This window comes from Sceloporus undulatus, chromosome 6 (genome assembly GCF_019175285.1).
Source record: "Sceloporus undulatus isolate JIND9_A2432 ecotype Alabama chromosome 6, SceUnd_v1.1, whole genome shotgun sequence".
NCBI classification, from domain to species: Eukaryota; Metazoa; Chordata; class Lepidosauria; order Squamata; family Phrynosomatidae; genus Sceloporus; species Sceloporus undulatus.
In genome coordinates, this window is record NC_056527.1 from 132,589,912 (window position 1) to 132,615,594 (window position 25,683).

The following is a 25,683-nucleotide window of genomic DNA, read 5'->3' on the forward strand; positions in this document are numbered from 1 at the left end:
AAGTCTTCTTTGGTTCTGCACAACAAATTCAATAAATGCTTCTGATAAAGCACCTGTTATTTCAGCCAACCTTCTACGACATAAAAAAGCCCCGCGGATTGTTTGCTTTTTTAAAACCCCTTCCTCCCTACGGAATAGATTTTGCAGAGTTTCAGAGGCCAATTGCAACAGAAATGGCTTTTTAATTATTGCAACAAATCAAGGCCGCGCAGCGCGCACCCCATTATTGCGCATTGACGTCGCCAAAGAACGCGACACCTGGATGATTGATTTGCGCTGGGTTTAATCAGATCGAGTCGAGTCAACGGGGCTGATGTGCAATTTAATTCAATTTATATTTGAGATAAATTCCCATTCAAATGAGAAAGAATGCCAATGAGCCCTAATTGCTTCGGGGTTTCTGTTTGGCTGCATTGCGTGTACCAAAAATGAAATGTGCCTTTGCTCTAATTATATACACACATATATATCGCCTAATCACCATTTCCTTTTTCAGGGTGCTTGAAATTAGAGTTAATGAGAAATTAGTGTTAATGAACAGTACAGCTTCCAAATCTGTCTTCTGTCCCAGTAGTTTCGCATTAGCAACTAGTCACACACAATAACCTGAATCCAATTTGTAGTCCCAACTATAGCAATCTATTTTAATATCGTAATAATTCAATTCTATTTTAATGCATCACTAATAAAAGTACCACCTTCCCATGTTGCAAAATTTGGGATTTGGCTGAGAGTCAGCACAATCGTTCCTTCATTTCTGGAATCTTTGCAGCTGCGGTCCTTGAAAAGTAACATTTCCAAGCAGTGGGGACCATCCAGGCAAGGCTGTTTTGAATGATTGAAATCTGAGCAATGAAGTGTCATTGTTTGGTCTCTTCACCCATGAGACCCAGCAACACTACATTTCCAATTCTTTTATGTGACACTCATTTAAAAAGAAAAAGGAGCCTGTGCTCCAGCTAATAATAAACTTTTGCAACTGCAACGTCAGCAATGAACGGAGACTGGAAGGAAAGCAAAAGGATCATAATACCAGGGAAAACAAGATGCTCTCTGGAAGGAGATTTGCCTCAATAAAGAAGTCAGTGTTTCACATTCCTCAGCAGTCCTTGTTCCCTTTATCTCTGGGACAGGTACACTGCTGGGAGTGAAAGAAAAGGCACTTGCTGAAATGCAGGAGGCTTGCAGATTTTTGTTGGTTGTGTGATCACACAAAAGACAGAGCGAGGAAGAAAGACGATGAGGAATGCAAAACAAACATTACAAAGGGGGAAAGTGGCTGATTCAACCATTCCTGTGCTCATCTTCCTGATCCACTCTCTCTCCTGCCTCTGTGCTAGATCCCTTTCATGCGTATAAGTCTCCTCAAGCCACGTGTCCCCCATCCTATATCTATGCATTTCATTTTTCCACCCTAAGTGCAGTACCATACTTTTCTCCCTCTTGAAATTCATCTTTTTTTAGTTTTGGCCCAGCTTTCTATTCTGTTAAGCTCATTTTCAATTGTAATCCTCTCCTCTGTGGTATTAGCTACTCCTCCTAATTTGGTGCCGTCTGCAGATTTGATAAGCGTGCCCTCTATTCTTTCATCCAAGTCATAGATAAAGATGTTGAATAGCACTGGGCCCAGGACAGAACCCCACTGGAGACCCCACTGGTCACTTCTCTCTACCTTATCATACAAAGTTCTCTGCCTTACATTTCTCTGTGTTGGAATTCCTTCCATTAGCTTTGGCCCAGCTTTCTAGCCCTTCCTGCACTTGATCTCTCCTTGACATCGTCCAGCTAATGACGAAGAAGCCAATTGCCTTGCAATGAAGGGGATTTATCCTTTCCGACAAGCTTAATTCCTTTTCAATAGCCCCAATGTGCAAAGTGCTCTGCATGTCATACAGCTGGTCAAGAGTAGATTTCCTTATCCTCAGCCTCATGCACAAAACACATGCACTCATCAACTGGAAGGAAAACATGACATTTTTCTCAGCACCTTCTCCAAAGGCTCACACAGTCAGGTTGGAAGAACAGGAGTCGTTGTGACCCTGCATTTCATCTCTCAAGTTATCGAAAGCACTCCATAATCTTTTCAAGGGCAGGAGAGCCCGTCTTTCCACTCAAATTGCAACCTGAAAACTAAGCGCATGCACAAAAAGTGATGGTCCACAAAGACACCTGTTCCCTTCCTCAAGACCTGGATTTCATGCAATGCACCCCTGCTTTTAAAAAGCTATATGCAAAACTGGTAGAATGCAAAAATATAGCCATGTTAGTTTGCAGAATCAGATGTAGAGAGATCTTGTAGCACCTTTAAGACTAATTGAAATAAAGAAGTTGGCAGCATGAACTTTCCTTGATTTAAGTCTAGTTCCTCAGATGCATTTGGATATGATGCATCTGAGGAAGTAGACTTTAGTTTAGGAAAGCTCATGCTGCCAACTTCTTTCAGTTATTATCAAAAGTGCTACAAGATCTCTATTATTATTATTATTATTATTATTATTATTATTATTGCATCTAAATGGATCTGAGGGAGTAGACTTAAGTCTAGTCTTTGACTACCTAGTATAGGATCTTGGGCATCATTGTCTCAATGAACTTGACCATTTTCTGATCCCCAAAAGCTGCAATCCTTCATTCTCCTGAGAGGTTCAACAGTATTTAATGGTACTCCGAGCTTTGCAACTTTCCGAACAAGTGATAGATAAAAAGATAATAAAAGCTGTTAAGGGCAAAGCTGCTCATTAACTTTGCAGCGGCCCTTTATTGCATGGAAATTACTTCTGAGGTCGCATCACCTTGGAGGAGGAAAAAGACACTGACATTTCATAGAGTGCTATTTTTAAGGAGCAAAACGGAACTAACATTTGAGATCCACATCTATCTGATTGACGAAAATTAATGCCTTGGAGTGCCAAAGGCTCCTTAGTACAGGTCTGGACAAGAAACTGGGCTTCTTGCAGACCATAAAGGGCAACATGTGGCCACATTGGGCCATGATGATGAAGACCTCTGAAGCACTCCAAAGCTTGTGCACTTATGCACTGATCATTTTGGTACTAAAATAAATACATCCCCCAACTCTGGATTTGGGATTCATTGGCACCAAAACTATGCAAGCCTTGGAGGGATCCAGAACTTCTCATCTGACAAAACAAGATGTAGCAGGAGAAAGAAAGAGGCCAGGAAATAAAGTCAGATACTGTGCCCAAGAAGTACAATACTTAGATATTGAGATTTGGAAATTACCTTCTTGGATTGCAGCTCCCAGAATGCTGGAAGCTATAGTCAAAAAGAAGTTTTCCAAGGCATGCCTAGTTGTGGAGTCTCAGAGCAGAGATTGCAGACTAAATGAATTCTCATGTGCCGCAAGTACTGGGTTGCACCTAGGATCCCAGGACAAAGAAGCAATGTCTAATTCCTTTTTCTGCAAAGATATGAGCAAAGAGTAACCCAGATCTGTCTCTTTCTTGCCTTGGGCAAATTGCCATCACTGTGAACATTATTATTTTTTTGCATTTGTATTTTCTGAAAGTAAAACATTGGCTCCAAAACCTAAATATCCCCAAATGCTGGCCAACGATGATACGGTATTGCAAATGCTGCCCTCAGGACTGACATTCAGCTGCATTAATGCAAGATTAGTCATTAAATCCCTGGCGGGCTGTGAGGGCGATAATGAAATACTTTAAATAAATAATAATAATATGTAATGAAAAAGATGATTCCTGGGGTTGTTCCACGTACGAAAGATGTTTAAACCTTACAGTCCTCGCACTGTCTCCCGATCAGGAAAGGCGTCTGACTTAACCTATGCTCTGCTTACAATGCAGTCACGATTACAAAAAACAGGTAATGCTGGCAAATTGGAGATTTAAGGGATGTAAAAAGCAGATTAGAGCGACATTCCTCAGCAGGGGTAGTGGGCTAATACTTTTGGAGGTTGATCAGGCTCCTGTCACTGTGAAGGGAATGAAAGCAAACACCCTGCAAAGTCTTGAAGAAACCTGACAGGCTCCGAGGTCTTTGCTGACCCTCCTATATTCTGCAGAAGTTTCCAAAGAAGTTGTTAAACAAAACACAAAAGAGGAGTTCACATATATCTCTCTCTACATCTCTCTCCTTTTCCGCCCAGTCAGTCTGTAGTCTGAGAAGCCTTTATGCACCATGAATGTCATCCCCACATTTGCAGCACCACTGATCCTAGTCTGGCATGTTTACTTTGTGCTAAAACCAACTGTTTCAATGGGGCGTCTTCCCCAGTAAGTGTGGTCTTAAAAGACTCTGATAGACTCTATTAACATCTGCGATGCAGGCATTATTCCAATGCAGGCTTTCAGAGTCCCCAGACTCTCGGTTCCATGGAGATTACAAGAGAACAAACACATACCAAAGGCATCTCCTCCGTGTCGAAATATAGACCCTGGAGGAAACAGTACAGATCACTGCAGAAAGACCTGGGAAGGAAAGCTAAGAGGCAGTTTGCAAGGTTTTCAAATATTTATGTCTACTCGCTTTCAATACCTCAAGGTGGAAGGGAAGGGTAAAGAAATAATACTCTTAAAATCCATATTCTGATGATAATAATAATAATTTAAATAAACAACCCACACACGCATACACCGAAAAGGCACACCGAGAGAGGGCTAACTCTCTGCAACTAAATCCTCCTTTAATGTTCCCTTTTTTGACAGCTTAACTAGAGTCAAACGGCTTAATGCCCAGCGAGAGATTCAGAGCAGTTTAGGCTGGAAAATTATGATATTTTAATTAGAGGGAAAGCTGCCCCCTTGGAGTCCCTGGTTCAAACTGGGACACCGGAGCCATGAAACACACTTTGGCAATGTGAATTTGGCAATTTGGAAATCCTGGTTATATTTAACACATATGCGCTCTGCGCATAACACAAATGCTCCCCATGCAGCTCTGCAGGACTTGCCCACACAGAACCCACTTGCAAAAGGATTACCTGGACACTAGGGTCCATTTTGAAGCAGTGTTGTCTCGCCATCTGGCAGCATCTCTCAAGGATGACCCCAAGCTTTCTGCTGTCTGGCAAAGACAATTTCACCTTCTCTCATTCCATGCGCAAATGAGACTGGCTTGGCCATGGAGACCCAATGGGTGAACCATCTCTCATCCTCAGAGGAAGGCAAGGGCAAAGCACCTCTGAATAAATCTTGCCAAGAAAACTCTATGATTGGTTTGCCTTAGGATCTCCATAAGCCAGAAACAACTTGAAGACACCTAGCAACCTGGATGGATCCTGTGATGACAGCTCTCGCAATTTGGTGACACTTCCTTAGTGTTGAGCAGTTGGTAACATGAGATCTTCTCCTCTGAGGACAACTGATGGGTGGCTTACCAAGAGGCCCATGCTTCGTTCAACAAGAAGGCCTTGGAGAAGCTTCAGGGTTGGGTTGACTTTCTTCCTGCTCCTCACTTCTGAAGCTTGTTTGTAGAACTTCAAACATTTGAAGAGTGAGGAGTCTCAAGAATTTAATTGCCAGCCATTTTCTGGCTGGGCAGCTGCAAGCAGGAGATAAGCAACTCTGGAGAACCAATGTGAAGAATACCGAGTACCTAAAGAGAATGAAACTTTGGAGGTAGAGTTTACATGAAAACAAAAAGCAGATAAAACTATAGAAGAAACAGCAAACTGCTGTGAGAGCATGGGAAATGCATGAATGACCATCACCAAAGCCTATTGCCTCCAATCTTCTTGGTACAATTCCCCATGACCTTTAGAAATATAAAGCAGGTCTATTGAGCATTGGACTAGGACTTTCAGAGATGAGGGTTCAAGTCCCTGTACTTAACCTTGGGCAAGTCGCACTCTCAGCCTTAGCAAACCTCCTCTGCACAAATCTTGCCAAGGAAACCTATTATAAGGTTACCATAAGTTGGAGTTGACTAGAAGACACACCACAGATATGTGTATACATTTTTTAGTATGCAAACTTTGGTCTTCTAGGTATTTTGCACTTCAGCTCCCAGAAGCCTCTGCTGCCAGCTTGGCCAACGGTTGGGGATTCTGGGAGCTCCGGTCCAAAGATTGAGGACCATTGCAATAGCGTGATCCATGGATATTTGCACATTGATACTCCTTTCCATTCATGAGCATCCTTCTCCTTGATGTGCCATGACTCACAAAATAGAGGCGATGTGAAGAAAGAAGAGGAGAAAGAAGGGATAGGAAAGACAAGAGAAAAGTGGAAGAATGTATATGGTTTGAGTGTTTGACTACAGCTCTGGAGAAAAGAATTGGAAGAGAGAAATGCAAAAGATATGAATACAGACGAGGCAGATATAGTAATATAAATAGACTTTTCCTGCCTCCAAACAGAAAAAAATGCTTGGAGATGATGCTTGTAGGATATACATATATGTGGCTAAAGAATAATGATGTTCTGAGCATTAGGTGGGGAATATTTGCCTTTACAGCCTTGGAACAGGAAGCTTTCAGCTAGTATGAGAGAATTCAGGATTATTCAGGATACGGTTATTATTATTACGAAGCTGGAAAAGTTGGAGGCTTTCCTTGCCTTTCCTCTTTTCTCATCCTACTCGCTTACTTATTTATGTACAATATTTCCATTCTGCCCTTCTTTATCCCAAGACTTCAGTACCGCTTGTAAGGAAAATCGATGCAAACAGGGAGAACCATTTATAACAGTTTAATGAGACTGAGAACGTATTAGGCCCCTTAACAAGTTAAAACAGGCTGGAAAAGGGAAAATGGTTTAAATCCTTTCACATCAATATTTTGAAGGAAATCATTTCGTCCCAAAGGGTTTTAATAAAGAGACTCAGTGAAGCTGGTGATGTGAAATAGCCTAATAGTTTATTAAACATCCCTTCTTCAACAGCGTTCCCATGTGTTTGAATGTTTCCCAAACTGGGAAGCCATGGTTTTCTCAATATTATACCTCACTGGGCAACTGGGACCCATGATCCGAATCAAGTTATGGCATCTTCCTATAAGTTCATGTTCCAAAAGGGAATAATCCTTGTCGGTTTAAGGCTTACCAAGAAAAGGGATGGGAAGCAAACAGTCCCAAAAGGACCTCATAAATGTCTGCTGTTATTACTTCCAATATTTCAGCGTTATTATTTTCTTCATCAAGTCCAGGAACCTGGCTTCAGTTTCTGCTCAAGAAGCCAAGTTGACAAACAAACCAATATGATGGCAGGCTGTTTCAAAAGGGCCCATGTTCAAGTTATAGTCAGCCTTCCATATCAATGGATCCAAGCATCCATGGTCTGAAAATACTGAATTTTAAAAATATATACATTCCAAAAAGTAAACCCTGATCTTGCTGTCTTATACAAGGGGCACCATCTTACTGTGCCATTGCATTTAATGGGACATGGATTTGAGTATCCATGGGGAGATCCTGAAACCAAACCCTAGCAAACGCCAAGGACCCACGTTATGCTTTTAAGCAAAAGACGGCATAATAAGTCACCATCCAAGCATAGTCCATTCAGAAGTGGTTGCAAAAGACACAAAATGATTACCCGCTTAAATTCTTAATACAGTGGATCTTTGGTATCTGTTGGAGTTTGATTCCCAGAAAGAATAGGGATGCCATTATATTAGGGATGCCATTTTATTACACCGTTGTATATAATGGGACTTGAGCATCCATGGATTTTGGTATCCAAGGAGGGAATCAAACTCTGAAAACACACAACAGGAGGGTTTCACAACAAAACCAGAAGGAATAGCCGGGCAAAACTGACAATGTAATGAACTATAACGCAACAATGTCCCAAAGAAATTAAGCCACAACCCTAATATATATACAATGATCATTTATTTATATGTAGTAACCATATTGCAGTAATACTACGAAATGCAGAATACACAATTCAAAGTGACACACACACACACACACACACACATATATACATATCTGGTCCTGACAACTTCCAGTTCCAGGTCTACCTATCTATCACTATCAGTTTTAGGTCTATCTATCTATCTATCTATCTATCTATCTATCTATCTATCTATCATTTTGCTATCCACTGCTTGTGGAAATTATTCTACTTTCAGGACCAGAGGAAGCACATGGATAGAGTTTGGGATATATAGAGCACTTTGGATTGTGTTTTCTGCATTTGGTAGTATTGCAATGTGGTTACGACATATAAATACATGATCATTGTATATATGTTAGAGTTGTGGTTTAATTCCTTTGGGACATTGTTGCAATATAGTTCATTACATGGTCAGTTGCTATTCTTTTTGTGTTTGCTGTGAACCCTCCTGTTGTGTGTTTTCGAAGTTTGCTTCCCGCCATGGATACCAAAATCCATGGATGCTCAAGTCCCATTATATACAACGGTGTAATAAAATGGCATCCCTAATATAAGGGCATCCCTATTCTTTCTGGGAATCAAACTCTAACAGATGCACTGTATGAAGAATCTAACTGGGGAATCATTTCATTTCAGAATCAGGGGTTGCTTCTTTTGGAATTTTGTTGTTGTTGTGGAATATTTTCGAGCTACAAATGGTTGAACCCATGTATGCAGAATCTGTGGATGCAGAGAGATGACTATATATGGATTCAAGTTACATTTGCACAATCTTCCACTTCTCTGCATCAACTGTCTGCCTCATTTCTAGTGTAGATACCTGCTACTTTATGAATCCGTAACTGCAATATCGAATGCCAGCCAATGTTTTTCATCTACCATTCTCTCTTTCCCTCTCTCTGGCTTTCTCTGACTGCTGTTTATTTCATCTAAAAAACAAATCAAAATTGATTATGTTAGCCACTTGGAGCATCGCAGAAAATCGACAGAAAGGGAGGCGATAAATATGTTAAACAAAGAAACAACGTCTCTTAGCAACGTAAGCATAATGATTGAAACTGGCATTTGTCATTCAGTCTCTAGGGAATGTTATGATATTTAGACGAAGCTGAGCCCCAAACCAGCTGGGACCTGGTTTGCGGAAGAGCTCTTGTGAATGATTCTTCATAGACCATAGAATGGAATAGTGTTGGAATGGACCCAAAACCTACCCTCAACTTATACATAAGATGGACTTATAGTCAAGTATATACGGTAAACAAATAAGAGCAGCTCTACTTCTGGACCATTCTTTTTGAATCACCCGGTATATTTGCAAATGCTCCATTGAAGGAAAGCTTCATGAGTTGGGGAAGGATTCCTATTTGGTGGGGCAATGTTCTCACCACCATGATCCTACATCACTACACCCCACATTGCCACTCCATATAGGTTTCGGCTGTATGGAAAGTCCCAAGGTGATGCCAGGGCACTTCTGTCTCAGGTAGCAGTTCCCCATCCTCTCCTATTTCTTGCATCTACTTTCAAAAGCACCCGCCTTCCTTGTAGGTGCGTTTATATTCATTGCACATCTTCCACTGGCTTCCATTCCAAAAAGGAAAAGGAAATACATGTACGGAAATAAGAAATGCATGCATGTGCACACATATCTCATGTCAGCTTCTCATCGTGGTGCTTCACCCCAGAAGTGGAAACAACTCAAAATTATGTGTGCCAACTCTCCCTGCCCCCCAAAGTTCATTGCTTATATGTTAGAAATGAAGGAAAACGCAACTCACTCAAATGCAGAGGCAACATCTTCTTTATTATACCACATGTTTCCATGAATCTAGCACAGAGAACCGATCGGAAGGATCAAATCTGGAATGACCAGGCTTCGTTGCCCAATAGATGGTTGTTCTTGTTCTGTGCCTTCAGGATTGAAGGCCTCAATCTTCATATTGAGGTGTCCTCCTCATTGAACCTGAGTCCCAAAGTCCATTGTACATAACTGCAATTCCTGCCTCTTTTGATGCAGAGCAAAGCCCCAAAGTGGCACTAAAGGCCAGAAAGCAAAAGGGGAAATGGAACCAGCATTTAGTGTAAACTTCACTTGCTAAGGTACTCTACCCCTGGACCTCAAATCAGGCAGGCTATCCCACATTTCTGCATCTTGGCAGACAAAGCATCCAAAAAGGCAGAAGGGCTTTGCGTAAGTGAAGGCTGCCAAAGACAAAGTCTAATAATGGATGCATGCAAGAGAGTAGCAGTTTACGAATCATATTCCGAGAGCTACAGGAAATCTATTCAACACTGCAAGGAGTCTGTCCCATATTTTTTTCTTTATTGCAGGTGAAATGTTTTAGCAAGCAATAGAGATGGCACCATTCTGGGAGGAGTTTCGGTTAAGGTCATACTTCCTCCGCATACTTCAAAAAAAGATCAATTTGCCCTTATTTCTTCTCCTGCCCTCCTAGCATCTGTCCTAAAAGGTCTCTCCTGATGAATCCAAGATGGATTTTCAATGGATATTCCTTGACCTCAAGTCAATAGGTGTCATGCTGCAGCAAAAATAGCCAGGTCAATATAGGGTTTCATTTAATAGCAATGCAGCACTCAAATCTTCACAGATAATTACAGAAAGATACTTGATCCAAGTCAGTTTTGGGGATTTCCTTCTTTAATGACTCTGCTAACAGACCACTAAGGATGGAGCTTTCTTTCTTTGTATCTCCACCATTCTGTCCCCTGGCTGGATATGCAATTCATATGGGTTCCTTTGCACATCCAAACTCTTTCAAGGCTTCCTTCCTTCCTTCCTTCCTTCCTTCCTTTCCACTCTGTCTACTCTTTCCTCCCAAATTCTGCAGACTGCTCCACTTCTCATCTGTGGCTCTTATGCCTCTCTCATGATAAAGGCAGAAAAAGAGAGAAGCAGAGACTGGAGGAATTTCCCTATTTAAAAAGCCATTCAGCAGGGAAAGCAGTGGTCCCAATTCGCCCAAGCAACAGCATGGTAAGGTGTCTCTTGGCTACTGGAATGGGTGCTCGGTGGCTTCAAGGGGATTCATTCCCTGGGGGTGCCGAGGGTGCCCCTAATTTTGTCTGACGCCTCCGACGCAACCAAAAAACCATGATGGTAGCCATTAAGCCAACAGCGCCGGTCAATGAGACTAGGAAGCTCAGGAGCGTCATGGTCAGAGGAGAACCTAGAAAGAGGAAAGAAGTCAACCTCAGAACATGGACAGGTATTGCAGTCCTTGAAAGCTTAGAGATGAAAAAGCCCAGCTTCATTGTTGGAGCTCCACTGCCCAATACATGGAAGTGGTGATGGTGGTTCTTCTTGTTATGTGCCTTCAAGGCATTTCTGACCTATGGTGAACCTGTGAGCCAGAGTGGTGTAATGGTTTGAGCATTGGACTACAACTCTGGAGACCAGGGTTCAAATCCCAACTCAGCCATGGTGATCTTGAGCAAGTTACACACACTCAGCCTCAGAGGAAGGCAAGGGCAAACTCGCTCTGAAGAAACTTGTCAAGAACGTAAGTCAAAAATGACTTGAAGGCACACATCAACAAGGGGTTTGGGGGTTACTTAATGGGTCACCTCTGGATAACCCTGGTCTCCAGAGTTGTATCCCAATGCTCAGACACACACAAACAGATACATGTGGATATATTCTGCTCCTGGAGGCTTCCAAGAAAGATAATTCCTTCCCCCCCCCCCCTTTGCTTTGGAGACTTACCTACAGCCAGTCCAGGTGCAAATTCTGCTTCACTTTTCAGGACTGGACCAAAGGAGATGACATTGTGGAGAGTTTCATAACCATTCCTCTCGCTGGGCTGGGAGGGTGCCTCTATGTTTTTTAAGCACTTCTAGGAAGAAAAGAGATGGAAGATTCAGTGTAGAGGTGAAACTTTTATTTTAGGATCGTTATTTCTTATTCTTCAAGCCTTCCTTGGCCTGATGCTTTCCAGAAGTGTTGGAATACAATTCCCATTATCCCCAGTCAGCATAACCAATGGATTCAAGGGCCTGCTTTTCGTGTGGCTCTGAGATACATTTCTAGTTTTTGGCAAGGCACCAGCCACTTTTGGGCAAAAAAAAAGGCACCATAGAAATAATGCAATTTGATATCACTTTAACTGTCATGGCTCCATCCTATGAAATCTTAGGATTTGTAGTTTTGTGAGGCACCAGCACACTTTTGGTAGAGAAGACTAAAGATCTTGTAGAACTACAAAACCCAGGATTCCATAGAATAGTGCTACAGCACTTAAAATCGGTAGCCACACTGCTGAAATAATCCAGATTGACACCACCTTAACTGCCATGGTTCAAATGCTATGGAATTCTGGGATATGTAGTTTGTCATTTCACCAGAGCACTCTGAAAGGGAAGGCTAAATGCTTCACAGTTCCCAGAATTCCATAGCACGAAGCCATGGCAGTTATAGTGGTGTCAAACTGCATTATTTGTACCTTGAAGATGCAGTTTAAAATTTCTTATTCTTATTTCTACAGTGTAGAAAGATGGACCCTTCATTGTCATACCTTCCTTAAAAGGATCTCCTTCTCTTTCCCAAAAATGCACTAAATCCTTTTGGATCTACAGCACGTAAAGTGGTGTCAAGCTGAGTATTTCTACCCTGGAGGTGCACTTTAAATCCATTTTCTAGACCAATGGTTCCCAAACTTTGATCATTCAGGTGTTTTGCACTTCACCTCCCAGAAGTCAACTTGGCCAATAATCAAGAATTCTGGGAATGGAAATCAATGACACCTGAAAGACCAAAGTTTGGGAACCACTGTTTGAGACTCAGCCATCTTGGGAGCCTCCTCTGCCATCCTTTGGGTTGGCACCTTCTACTGCATGTCTCACCTGTTCACACCCAGCCATCTGGCTCAGGCAAACACTGAGTTCGCAGTGCAGGTACGCCACAGAATGGTTGACCATCTGAAAAAGCTGGATGGTGAAGTTGGTCACTCCAGATTTGCTGTTCTGGTGGATCTGAATATGTCTGCATTCCACCAGCGACCTTCAAGAGAGGAAAACATCAATGAAAGCCAAATCAAGACATAATGTACCAGACACTGGAAAGTCAACCAGTGTTGGGAATCCAAAAGAGTTACTGGTGCAAGGGCAGTACGTCTTTGATACCAAGCTACAGCAGGACCATGACTACTTTTTACCACCTTGCTGCTGGATTGACCATGAATTGATTATGGTGTTTGCTAAGGCATCTTTCTTCAGGAACTAAACAATAGTGTCATTTCGATCGAGGATATGTCAAACGCTGCCCAGCATGGTGCCAAAAAGGGAAGCAACAGTAGCGTTGTACTGGATTATGGAAGGGGAGTGAGCTCCATTGCCCTTTTAAAACCCTTTTAAAAGCGCAAACAGCCAAGGTGACTTCTTTAAGCTGGCCCAGACGGATGTTGGCGAGTGTCCATATGATGCAGATTGTGTCACGAATACCACAGAGGTGACCCTTGGTGTTGGCCAGTCATCGCTGCCTGACGCTAAAATAAAGAAGGATCTGGCTGTGAAATAATCCCACAAGCATCAAATTGGATCAATGCTCCCTTTCCATTAACATGATTCATAGTGTGATAGAGTTGGAAGGGACTCAAAGGACCAGTCTAGGAAGGAAGAGCTAAAACATCCCTGAAAAGTGGTCACCCAACCTATGCTTAAGGACTCCAATGAAGAGGAAGTCCACCACCTTCCATGGTCCTCCCTCCCACTATTGAACTGCTCTTACCACCAAGAATCTTCTTCCTAAAATTAGCCAGTATCTCTTTTTTTGAAATCTGAAGTCTATTGATTTGATCCCCACCATCTGAAATGGCAGAGAACAAGGTCAATGACTTCTTCCTCCAGATGCTCCTTCAGATATTTGAAGAAGACTATTCCATCACTGTTCAGTCTTTTCTCCTCCAGGCAACGGATTTACCTATAAACCTGTAGGCACACAGGAACCCCGTCCTGAGCTCCTGAACTCCAACCAACCACATACTGAATATGTAAAGCCAAATCCAAAGAGCCATGCTTTGCCATGGGCAGATGGATGCCATTGGCATCTTTCCTTGATAGTCTCTGTCATTGGCAACCCAGAGAAAGGGGAAAAGTTTTAAAGGCCACAACCTATTTCTACCTCAACCCAGCTCTAAAATCAGTGATTCCATTCTAGGCTTTAGTTAAGACTTTAAAAGGAACTAAAGGAAGCACCTTGGATGCTTCCTTTAAAGTTCATCAGAACTAGCCATCACCATAAGTACTGAATTCCATTTTAACACACACCAGCTTCACAGCCCATTGATGCTGCTGGCTATCCATATTAGTTGGGCAGTGAATCTGCTCTGGGTTTTAGTCTGAACTTTAAAAGAGCGATCAAATGTGCTAAACACTATCACTCAAGATAGGTGCCACCTCCAAACATCCCTCAGCCTGGAATGCATCTACAGTGTCAAAATAATGCAGTTTGACACCACTATAAGTGCTGTAGCTCTCCATCCTATCCTGGGACTGACAAGGTCTCCGGCTTTCTTTCCAAAGAGTGACTGATGCTTCACCAAACTATAAATCTTAAGATTCTTTAGGATGGAGACATGGCAGTTAAAGTGGTGTCAAACTTCATTATTTCGACACTGTAGATGTAACCTTGTCCAAATTCCTTGCTTCTTTCCTCACCTGGGAAAAAGGCAGCAGGAGGCAGCCTCTAGATTTGTTGGCCTGGAGGTGGGAGTCACACAACACGACTTGACACTCAGGGTTGGGCGGCTTCCATCGTCACGAAGAACAATCCGGGCCAGGAAACTGTCAGGAGAAGATGGAGTCTTTCCCCTACCTGCAGGCTGGAGTCTCATTTCTGTGGTGTAGTTACCAGAGCTACAGGCATCATCGGACACTACTGCCAAACTGTGAGAGAAGTCGAGAGATTGAGAAAGTGAGAGGAATTCAAGGAGGCAAAACCTATGGGACGTTTAGGCTGTGGGACTGAGGGTGCTTTGCCATTTGCTGGCTAATCAGTATCTATAGATTTTTTTTGTGGGTTTTTTTGGGCTATATGGCCATGTTCTAGAAGAGTTTATTCCTGACTTTTCGCCTGCATCTGTGGCTGGCATCTTCAGAGAACTGTTCTAGAAAATGGTCATGTAGCCTGAAAAACCCACAAAAAACGATGGATGCTGGCCATGAAAGCTTTCAACTTCATAATCAGTATCTGTTTGAAGGTCCCTTTTATGACCTTTGGGTCTCCTGGGCATCCAGCTTGTGACCAGCAGTAAAATCCAAAGTGACAAAGTTAGCATCAACTTAAACTCTCTTTAAAGATTGGAATCTCAGGGTATTTACACAGGAGAACGAGCAGGCTCTTGGTTAGTCTTGTAGGCTATTTATTATATGCTGTCATATGCATACATACACATTGCCCATAGGGAGAAAACATAGACATCTCAGTGTCTAGACACATTGCTTTCATTTTATCTTACACATGACAAAGAAACCTCATAATTAATGTGCCATCACCTAAAAGGCCTTCTCCTTGGTCAACATGCAATTGACTTCCAAAAGCAAGGGCTCAGTTCCAGATGTAAAAAGCTAGGCAGCTCATTTGGGAGAAATAGATTTTAATTCACATTCAGAATTTTAAAATATAACATCCTGTATTGAGTTCATCATTGAAGCTGCCAGTAAATATCTTTTTCTACTTTTTAGTCCCACTCCATAATACACAGGAACCTAAATAACCCAAAGGCAACAGATTCTGTATGGTCTCAGAAGCTAAGATGGATCAGGTTTGGTTAGTACTTAGATGGGGCAATGGCAAACCACTTCTGAGGATTTCTTGCCTAAAAAAATCCTATAAAAACCATGGGGTTGCTATAAATCAACAGGTGACTTGAGGGCATAAAGACACACACACACACACACATTATGTAGCTTCTCTGAGTAAAAGAGATTGTAGCATAAGCTTTGTAGACCTGGTCTACTTCCTCAGATACATCTATGCATCTGAGGAAGTAGACCAAGTCTACAAATGTTTATGGTACAACATCTTTCACTCAGTCTCAAAGGTGCTACAAGATCCCTTTGCATACTGATCTCCAGGTGAATACGGCGGTGTCTCTGATTTCTATATGCAAAAACACACAGGGATTACTTGGGCCACCAGATATTGAAGGACTGCAACTCTATGCAACACTAGCTAGAAAACCCACTGGTGTGGAATGCTGGGAGATGGAGTCCAACAACCTCCAAAGTCCAAAACACTTCCCATTCCTAATAGTTACCCATCTAAGAAAACATCATCTGAGCGCATTAGTCTCCGGTGGTGCTGTGCTCTCCAGTCTAACCAACTAGAATCAGAGTCCCATGGTGGCAGGTCAGCTACTGAATGATCATCTCTTTCATCATCATCTTCTTCTCTTTCTCCATCATTTCCTTCTCCTGTAGGATCGCTTGTGAAGGCAACCTGCTCCCTAGATGCATATGAGCTCAATTCACTGATAGCACCAGGGCTGCTAACAGCATCTGCTAAGAAGTCTCCATCAGTTTGGATATTAGAGGTAATTTCAAAGGTCCCTGGGGTTGGCTGGGCCTGGGTTTGAAGATGTGGAAAGCTCTCAGAGATGTGTAGTGGCAGATTGTCAAAATGGGATCTCTGTCTCTGATTTCTACCACCAAGTCCCTCAACCTCAAAGGATAATGTGGTCAATCCTGGTGCACTGAGAATAGTCGAAAACACTGGGGAGGGAGCTAGCAAGGCAACATCCTGTGTCCATTTATCATCCAGTAATATGGACCCTTCCAGATGTTCACCTTCTAAGCTTGCTTGCTCTAGATGAGGACTAGATCTAAGCAGAAATTCATCTGCAGTCCCTACAATGCCTCCTGTCCTGTGTTTAGGATGTTGATCCTGCCTAGGTGATGGTGATGAAAATCCTTCTTTATTTGTTCCACTTACTGTAGGCTGCAGCCCCCTCTTCAAAGCTTGATGCGATGTTTCCATAACAGATGCTCCTCTACTCACAGGCAAAGCAGTTGCGTCTTGAAGACGTGAAAGTGATGCATCTCCAAGAACAGTGTGTGGTGGTAACTTCTGAAACAAACTCTGAAAACCTACAGGTCCCACAGTGTCAACTGGTGAGATTGAGGTTGATCTGAAGTCTGTGGGAACCATCCACATGGAGGGGTGCCCAGGATCTGTGTCAGACAGAGCTGGCAAAATGTGAATTGCTTCCATTTGATGACGATCATCATTGCCTCTTGCACTCAGATTGGTTTCTCCAGTACTCACTCTTGGTTCTGGCTCTCCTCCTCTGCTTGAAAGAGAGGTCCTCTGGTGAGTAGTTGGATCATATTTCATCACTGATTTGGCAAAGTAGGAATGCATTGACATTTGTGAAGACATCTGTCCAGAAGGCACCTGATGATTCGTGAGGTCTTCAACTGGTTTCCCAGACAGGGTTGTGTGTGATGGAGGATCTGCTAAGACTAAGGCAGAAGGTGAAGGTAGAGTCCTTGGGTTCTTGTTTACCATGGGAGGCTTGGGAGAGATGGGATGAAACTGGAAAAGCTTGGAGAAGAAGGTGCTTGTTGGATAGGAAAAAGTTTCTGTGGCCACAGGAAATGCAACCACTGCTTCTGAGTAGGAGCCATTTGAGGATATTGAGACTTTCTGTTCTTTTCCATTTGGGAGTGATGGGGAACTTGACATCTCATTGGGTACATATTGAACTTCCGAAGGAGTCAGAAGCAGCTCCTTTCCAAGCAACTCGGTGCTCAAGGAGCTATGTGATGTAAGGCTTGTAGGAGTGAGATGTCCCACCTCTAATGGCAGTTTCATGTTCCCAGCTGAAGACGCATTCAAGGACGCTTCAGGGTTTTTACTTGCAGGAGTAATGGGGGTCACTGAACCATGAGGATGATCTTCAGTGTGAAGCATTAGCATCATACTCAGTGGAGGATTATCTACAGGCCTGGATGTCTCAAGGGACCTTCTCAGCATCTGAGAAGGTTCAACCAAGGAGGGAAAAGGGGAAGTCTTGTGGGGGATGTTCACCAGTTCAGTTGAGAGTGGTAACATTTTGGGTCTTTCCAGGATAGGCACCATGGCAGTTGAAGCATCTGAGATATGATAATGATCAGCAGTGGTTACAACAGATAGTGAAACTGGATAATTCTGTTCCAGCTTTGGGGAATCAAGAGTGGAGGACTGAATCCCATTGTTCTGGTTTGGGGTCCCCAAATACTTAGCTCTGGTGCTAGTTTCCCACAGCTGTTGGGGGAATGGATTAGCTACCAAGCTGTCAGACCTGGTTTCTGTAGTTTTTGGTACAGCACTGAGGACTGGCTGAGAAATATTTTGCTTAGCCAGTGAAAAGGCCTGAGAGGAAAGCAATTTTGTCCTTATTAAATGCCAAATGGTGGACATAGTTGGACTGGTTTCCAGTTGTTGCTCCTGGTTGCCGGCATAAGGCGCTAAACCCAAAACAGCCCTGTGAGAAAATGTGAGACTAGTTTCCCGGTCCCATTCCTTCTCCATAGAGGATGATGGAGGAACTTTTGGTGTTTCAGCTGGTAGAAACACAAACACAGGTTTAACCAGAATGACGCTGGATGGGCTCATTTGTATCAAGCTTGAAGCTCCGAGGTGGGACAAACCAAATGCAGAAGACAAAGGCAGAGCTTCCTGGGCAGAAGCAATGCCATGCCCATAGGTATTAAGTTCTTCAGAAAATGGAGTGGTGTTTTGCATGCTCTGCAAGCACACCATGTTTTCAGCGTTCCGGACCAGGAGGGACAAGTATTGAAGGGAAGGTGATGTTCCAAGGATGCCATTCACCACAAAAGAGTCAAGACTTGACGCACCAAGATCACCTGATCGGTTGAGATGCTGGGTGAGCCCAAGGAACCTTTGTGGAAGGTCCTGAGCACTAGACACAGCCAGTGTTGACATTGTCCTGGTGCTGAGCATGGCATCTTCTTCCATGTGAGCTGAGCTCAGAAGAGAAAAGTTCACTGTGCTGTGATGACCGGTAGGAGAAGCTGTACTGGCAAAAGTGGGAGGACTTTTCCCTAAGGAGACAGAAGTAGAAACACTTGGCAGAGACGTCCTATAAATTCCAGCCTGTGATGTTGGAGGGCTTGTTTGGGAAGAGGTTTTTCCATCACTCTTTTTCTCTACAGTGCGAAGCGTCACAGACAGAAGAGGTGTAGCTTGAGGCTGTAAACCAGGAGAGATAGCTGTACCTGTGAATACATTTGGCGTCTGAGCTACAGCAGCTGCAGAAGTGGATTCATCTAACAACTGGGGTTCAGTGTGGACAATAGCAAAGGTGCTGGATGCTTGTAGTTTGGGGTTGCCAAGGAGAGCTATATTAAATGAAGGGAGGTGGAGGAGGGGAGAAGAAGATGTGTTTGGTGTCCGAGTCTCATTCTGGGTCAACAGTGAGACTCCTGGGTTAGCAGATGAATCCAGCAATAAGTGTGCCATGATGGTAGTAGAAGAGGAAGCTAGAGAATGATTTCTAGAAGTAGTTAAGAGCAAAGTACCTGTTGCGTGTGGTTCAGCATCAACTCCTGCTTCAACTGTAGTCCTGTTTGTCTCTGTCATGGCCTTGGCAAGAGTAGATGAGGCAAGAAGATGGGACTCATCCATAAAAGAGGCAGAACCACCTAGCGCTTGAGATTTGGCATGAGATGACACCTTCAATTCCAAGGTGCTTAGTTGCTGCTCATCATGAGCAGGGTTGGTGCTGGACGGTTGGGAGTTGGTGTGAACTTGGCCAGGCAGAGAAGGTGTCTTAGCATAAAAAGAGACAGAGACAGTTGGTGAGAGTTTCATTTTGGTTGGAACAAGGAAAGAAGGGCTTGGGTTCTCTAGGCCAGCAACAGATGTTGTCCCTGGCACACCCAACTCCACATGAGAAAAAGCAGGAATGGTACGAAAAGAGACAGTGTTGCTGAGCGTTCTCCCATTGACCTGCGATGGCATAAGGGTATTTAATTCTACCTGTTCCCCTTTTGTAAGAGTTGGTGGTCTGAGGCTGGAAGAGGCTGACTGAGCCTCAGCTGATGTGTTTAGCCCAGCATGTGGAGAGGCAAAATTGTTTGGTGCTGTTGTCTTAGTGAGAGCTACAGTCACCTCTGATAGATCTGATTCATCCTGGGGTTCAGTCTGAAAAGGAAGAAGTAGGTCTGGTCTCTCTGATGCAACATGGCTACCAGGTGCTTGTGGTTTGATAGGAACTGGAGAAGAGGCGGGCAAGGGTTCTGAACCCATATGAGATGGAACAAATGCATTGGGAGATGTTTGCTTTCCATGGACAGTAGGAAGCATGTAGGGCTGCTGGAACTCAGATATCCCTTGTGTGCTGTGCCTAGCAGGTACAGACTTGTCTGGTGATGGTGGGCTGACATGGAAAGAGGCTCCCAAGTTTGACATTATAGTTCTAGCATAAGATGATGTTGAGTTGGCTAGTGAGAAAGTGCCGGTTTTGCTTGCCTGTGTCTTGCCATAAACTGAGGGAGGAATGCTTGGTGTTTGAGGCATAGAATGGGGCAGGAGAGATGGAGCTGGGTGATCCTCAGTGATGGTTTCTTGCAGATTGGTTAGAGGAGATGATGCTCTCCTTGCAGTTTGGGATGGTTTGAAAAGAGATGTTTGTGTGGTTGTCCGGTGGTCAACTGCATGGTGCAAATTAGAGTTCACCCCGTCAAGAAGAAGCTCCCCTGTTTTGCTGGATTTCCTGAAAATGGGGGGCTGGGATGAAAAGAGAAGAAGTCTGGGCTGAAAGCTTTGGCTGATGTACTTTGCCTTGGAAGACTGAAGCAAAGATGCTGAAGAGAGGGTTTCTGCTGTTGTAAAGGGTGGGAAAGGGCGAGTGTTGCTTTGAGCCGGAGTCAGGAGTGTAGGCTTTTCAGCCATTTTCATCTCTGTTGTTTCATGTCCTGTCATCTCTCCTTGTGGAGAGGAAGCTGAGGAGGTATAATGCTGCTCCATCTCTGTCCTGGAAATAGTTGCACCATTTTTCTCAAAAAGCATTTCTTGAAATATATGCGCAGGGCTACTCTTAACAGATGCGTTCTGTGCCACCGTCGGGGTCCCTGGACTTCTGGTGGCATCAGAAGTTTGGCTATCCAGCTTGATTCGTAGACCTGTAACTTGTGACTGTTGGCTAGCTTCAGGTATAGCTGTTACTAATTCTTTTCCAGGAGTTGATATAGTTTCAATAAAATGCCTTTCTGGTTCAGTTCCGCTCTTGCTCAAAGCGTATATGCGGATAGGCCCAGATGTCGCTGTCCCCAGAGAGAGGATGGTGGGTAATGTCACCCTTTGTCCAGTGCTTTCCAAGGATTCTGCATCAAAAAGTGTGGTTATAAATGGGTCCATCCCTTCTGCCTTACCTGGAGTTAAGGTGGACAGATCCTCATTCAGGCTGAGTTCCTGTGTTGTAGCATTACTCGCTCTTTCTTCACTAGAGAGAAGTGTTGTCAAATGTTTTTGCTGGACGCTGATGAATTTTGATACTGAGAAACCAGTGGTGATCAGGGGCCAGCTTGTGACCAGACCATCAGTTTGATGTCCTAAAAGGGCTCTATCTGCGAAGGATGGTTCAGTGCTTTCAGGCTCTCCAGTTACAGCTGTAAGCTCCTGACCGCCATCATCTGAGGTGCTTTGAGCCCCTGTTCTTTCGCGGCCATGCAAGTGAGGAATGCCCTTGTTAGCAAGATCAGAAGTCAAGCTCTCAAGCTGGAGGGTCACTTCATCCATGTGATCTTCTCTCGTTGAAACCAGGTGGTTCTTGGTGGTCAACAGGTCTTCTTCAAGAAAGCTTTGATCGTCTGAGTCACCAGACCAAGGTTCACTCTTGGAGGCAACTAAAAGGAGGGGGAAAAACAATGGTTAGTGTCTGTGTATTGCACTTTCATGTCGTCTGTCGACATATGGTGACCCCATAGATTTCAGAAGGTTTTCTCAGGCAAGGAAGGCTCAGAAGTTGTTTTGCCAGCTCCTTCCTCTGAAACAGAGCCTGGTATTCATTGGTGGTCTCCCATCCAAGTATTAAACAGGGCTGATGTGTTTTGAGTCCATGATCAGATGTAATCTTATGCCTTTTGGATATTTAGGCTCAGTAGGTTATTGCTTAGTTTTTCTGCCATCGTTGCTGTTGTTTTCTAAAGGCTCAATTGAAATTTTAAGTGACTGCAATGACAGAAATGTAGGTCCCTCCAAATACTGCATTCACACAGGTCCTGCTTCTTTTCCTTCCAATTTCTCCCAGATCATATCAGTATCCAAACATGGCCATATGATATAAATAAAATTAAGAAAATTTTTCATTTTTGAGTGGGTGAGGATCCAGGTGTGGTCCACGATCCACAGCTCAAAAAAAATGAGACTGCTTCTCAGATTAACAGCCATCAAAATTAACATGTGCATATCTTTCAAGTTAATCAGACTTTTTAATTTTGCCATTCAGAGTTTGGATGTGACACTTCCTTACTCTTCATTTGAATCTAGGCTATAACACTTTACCTTACCAGCTTCCCTATTTGAAGAGCACTTAGCTTCTAGGGCAGTGGTTTTCAGCCTGCCTAATGCTGTGACCCTTTAATACATTGTAGTGACCCCCAACCATAAAATTGCGGTGTCTTGGTTCCTAAAACCATCGGAAATATGTTTTCCGATAGTCTTAGGTGACCCCTGTGAAAGGGTCGTTCAGCCCCCAAGGGGTAGTGATCCACAGGTTGAGAACTGCTCTTCTAGGGTCTCACCTTGGATGTCAAGGCCTACATTTAGCCAGATCCACCATGACTATGTGGGAAGTGCCCCCACCCAATATAGCAGAGTTGGGCCACTTGCAGTCCTTTAGCTCTCAATGGACAGCAACTCCCATAAACCTTTTGCTATTAGCCATGCTAGCTAGGGTTGATGGGATCTGCAATGTCATCTGGAGGATCACAAGTTGCCCACCTCTGCCCTGAAGGCAAACATTATTATTATTATTATTATTAACCTTTATTTATGAAGCGCTGTAAATTTACACAGCGCTGTACATGCAATCTTTTTAGTTAGACGGTTCCTTGCCCTCAGGCTTACAATCTAAAAAGACATGACATAGAAGGAGAAGGGAGTGGTGGCGGGAAAGGGTAAGAGGTCCAGCCGTTCCTCTCACCTCCGAGGTCTGGACCAAGGCAGATGGACTGGAGGGAGGGCGAGGCTTCATAATAACATCAGAACAAAACCCTAATGAACAGAAAGAGCTAAGACATACATTTATGTCAAATACACTGCAGGATGTCAAATGCCCAGTGTCCAAAGCCTGCTCATCAAAAACTCAATTAGATCATGCCCTAACAATCATCAGGGCCATTCCAGTAAATTTTTCCCCTCTGCAGTAACACAATCAAGTAGTAGGCTCCCTTAAAGAAAACCGATCTTGACAATGCTGCTGTGGGAAACCATCACAGACAACAATGCTCCTGCTCCAAGCATCGACAGGATTTCTTTTCTCTGCCATGGAGACCCAAAGTGGTTTTAAATCTGGTTTAAATGGGCACATGGAGTTGGTTTAGGGCTGCTTTGTGTCATCCGCGATGTCCAAAGTCAACCATGCGTACGCTCATCTGTCATTGCTTTAGTATATAGTTGACACACTTTGTATTTTTTACAGACTCTGCAGCAACCAGGGAACCTGCACTAGTGGCTGATTTAAAAAGGATCATAAATAAAAATGAAAAATAAATGCAGTACCAACAGTAAATGCAGTACCACGAGCAGAACTAGGCATAGGCTGAGAGTGCATTTACACTGTTGAAATAATGCACTTTGACACCCATTTGGCTGCCATGTCCTACAGAGTCCTGAACTAGGACTTCCTCACACTATCTCCACCGTTATCTTCGCCCCAATCCCTACAATAGGCTAAATGGTGCAATGAGGAAAAGTCCTTCGATATATTTTGCCAAGGCTTTGCTTTTGAGCCGTCACAAACCCAGGTGGATGCCATTAAGAAGGGCCAGCAGAATCCATGTATTATGCAAAGGACTTAAGCGGAGGTCAAGCGCCAGCTTCCAAAATCCGCAGACTGGCAAGCCCTCCCATCTCCAGAGCCGTAAAACCTTGGCCGAAAGCATAACCGAGGATCAGGAGTTCAGGTCATTGGGGCATAGCTTCCCCTTTGGATTATGTCTGCAGCTGTTAACTGCAGATGGGGAAACTAATTGAGGCCAAGTAAAATAATGCATATAAAGTCATTTTTTAAGAAAACAATAAAATCAGGTGCTGAGTTACGGAAATATAGTCACAGGAGAAATATGAAGGAAGTTGAGTATGGGAAAAGTCCCCCCTTTTTTAAGACTACAACTTGCAGAATTTTAGTGGTCAAGTTAATTTTCCCCCTGAAGTCAATCACAGGAGAAAAACTCTGTTCCATCTGAATCTTTCCTTCTTTGCTAAATGCATCACACAGAAAAATGGGAAGACCAAGTAGACGAACATAGAACAAAGTGACAAAAACCTTACTCACCAGCTACTCTTAGTAGTCCAGCCACCAAAAGCAAGGATGCAAGAACGCTGTCTTCCATCTTGCTTTTCAATGCAAGAACGGAGCTAGCTGTCTGTGCCTGCTGGCGACGGAGGATTCTCCTCTGTCTTGATCAGAAGCATTTGCAAATCTTGCTTTGCAAGTGAGGAGTAGGGAAATACATACTTGATGAAGAGTTTTTAAGGCCTGAGAGTAGCGCATTTCAGCATGGTCCAAAGAAAGAGAGAGACAAGGGAAAGGATCCACCAATTGGAAGATAGTGTCATGGAAGAAGAGGAGGGGAGAAGTGGAGAAAGTAATACGAACCGGTCCTGTCTGCACTTTTGCTTTCCCTGAGATTCAAGGTGGCTTGGATTACACAGAGTTGACTGGCAAAGATATAACTGGATGTCAAACTCTCTGAATGGGATAAGAAAAACCTTGTCTGGAAGTATCCACAGCATAACAATTTTGGTTGTTGTTAATTATTCAGTTATACCCTGCCTTCCCCCCAAAACTGGGACTGAAGGTTTGGTTGTTGTTTCTGATTTGCAGCGACCCTAAGGCAAGCCTAACATTAGGAGGAACTTCCTGACAGTAAGGGCTGTTTGACAGTGGAACACACTCCTTCCTTGGAGTGTAGTGGAGTCTCCTTTCCTGGAGGTCTTTAAACACAGGCTGGATGACCATCTGTCAGGGATGCTTTGATTGTGATTTCCTGAATGGGAGAATGGGGTTGGACTGGGTGGCCCTTGCGGTCTCTTCCAACTCTATGATCCTATAGGGTTTTCTTTCACCAAGACTTGCCTTAACCTTACGCTCACTGAATACTTCACAGACCTAAAAGGAGGCTGGAAATGCTTACCAGCTCCTTGATTATGAAGTTTTGTATTCAGAATCAGCAACTGCCTAATAAGACGTTGGGAAGTGACGCCTGTAGGTAAGTCTGATCCTCCAGCGTCAAAGTCCCTTCCTTTTAAGTCAGGCTGGCTTTCTGTAGCTCTAGCAAATAAATCCAAGGGTGCATCAGTAGAAGCTTCTCAAACGGTGCAGTGGCCTTAATGCACACTTCAGATTTACTGGAATTAAACATAATCTCACGGCACAATGCAAGTGTATCGTCTGTTGTGATCAGTAAATGCAAAGAATACTGTCCAAGCAGTACTTAAAACTTGATGGGAGAATTCAGTAAGCAAGCAGTTTGCTTCCTGATGGCTGGGGGAATATAATGTGCCACTTCATATTTGATGGGGCAGAATAAGAACCACTCTTTGGACCCATCCCTTGAGATGGGGTGAAGCACTCTGCAGGACCAATACTGCAGCAATCCATTACATATGATGGTCAA

The 25,683-nt window shown here is 43.5% G+C and overlaps 1 protein-coding gene across 3 annotated transcripts in view; it reads right to left on the reverse strand.

Annotated features, from left to right (window-relative positions):
- Positions 1-19,166, reverse strand: part of LOC121935523 (uromodulin-like) — a 26,529-nt gene extending 7,363 nt beyond the window's left edge. The window contains exons 1-6 of one of the 3 annotated variants that reach the window (XM_042477135.1): positions 16,095-19,166; positions 14,494-14,721; positions 12,682-12,838; positions 11,546-11,675; positions 9,600-11,009; positions 8,642-8,750 (exon numbers count right to left, since the gene is read on the reverse strand). In XM_042477135.1, the coding sequence (XP_042333069.1) occupies positions 10,858-11,009; positions 11,546-11,675; positions 12,682-12,838; positions 14,494-14,721; positions 16,095-18,796 (3,369 nt within the window). In that variant the 5' untranslated portion in view covers positions 18,797-19,166 and the 3' untranslated portion in view covers positions 8,642-8,750; positions 9,600-10,857. Of the gene's footprint in view, positions 1-8,641; positions 8,751-9,599; positions 11,010-11,545; positions 11,676-12,681; positions 12,839-14,493; positions 14,892-16,094 lie in introns of those variants that run through there. The other 2 variants (XM_042477137.1, XM_042477136.1) reach the window with 2 other exon arrangements.
- Between the last annotated feature and the right edge of the window lie 6,517 nt (positions 19,167-25,683).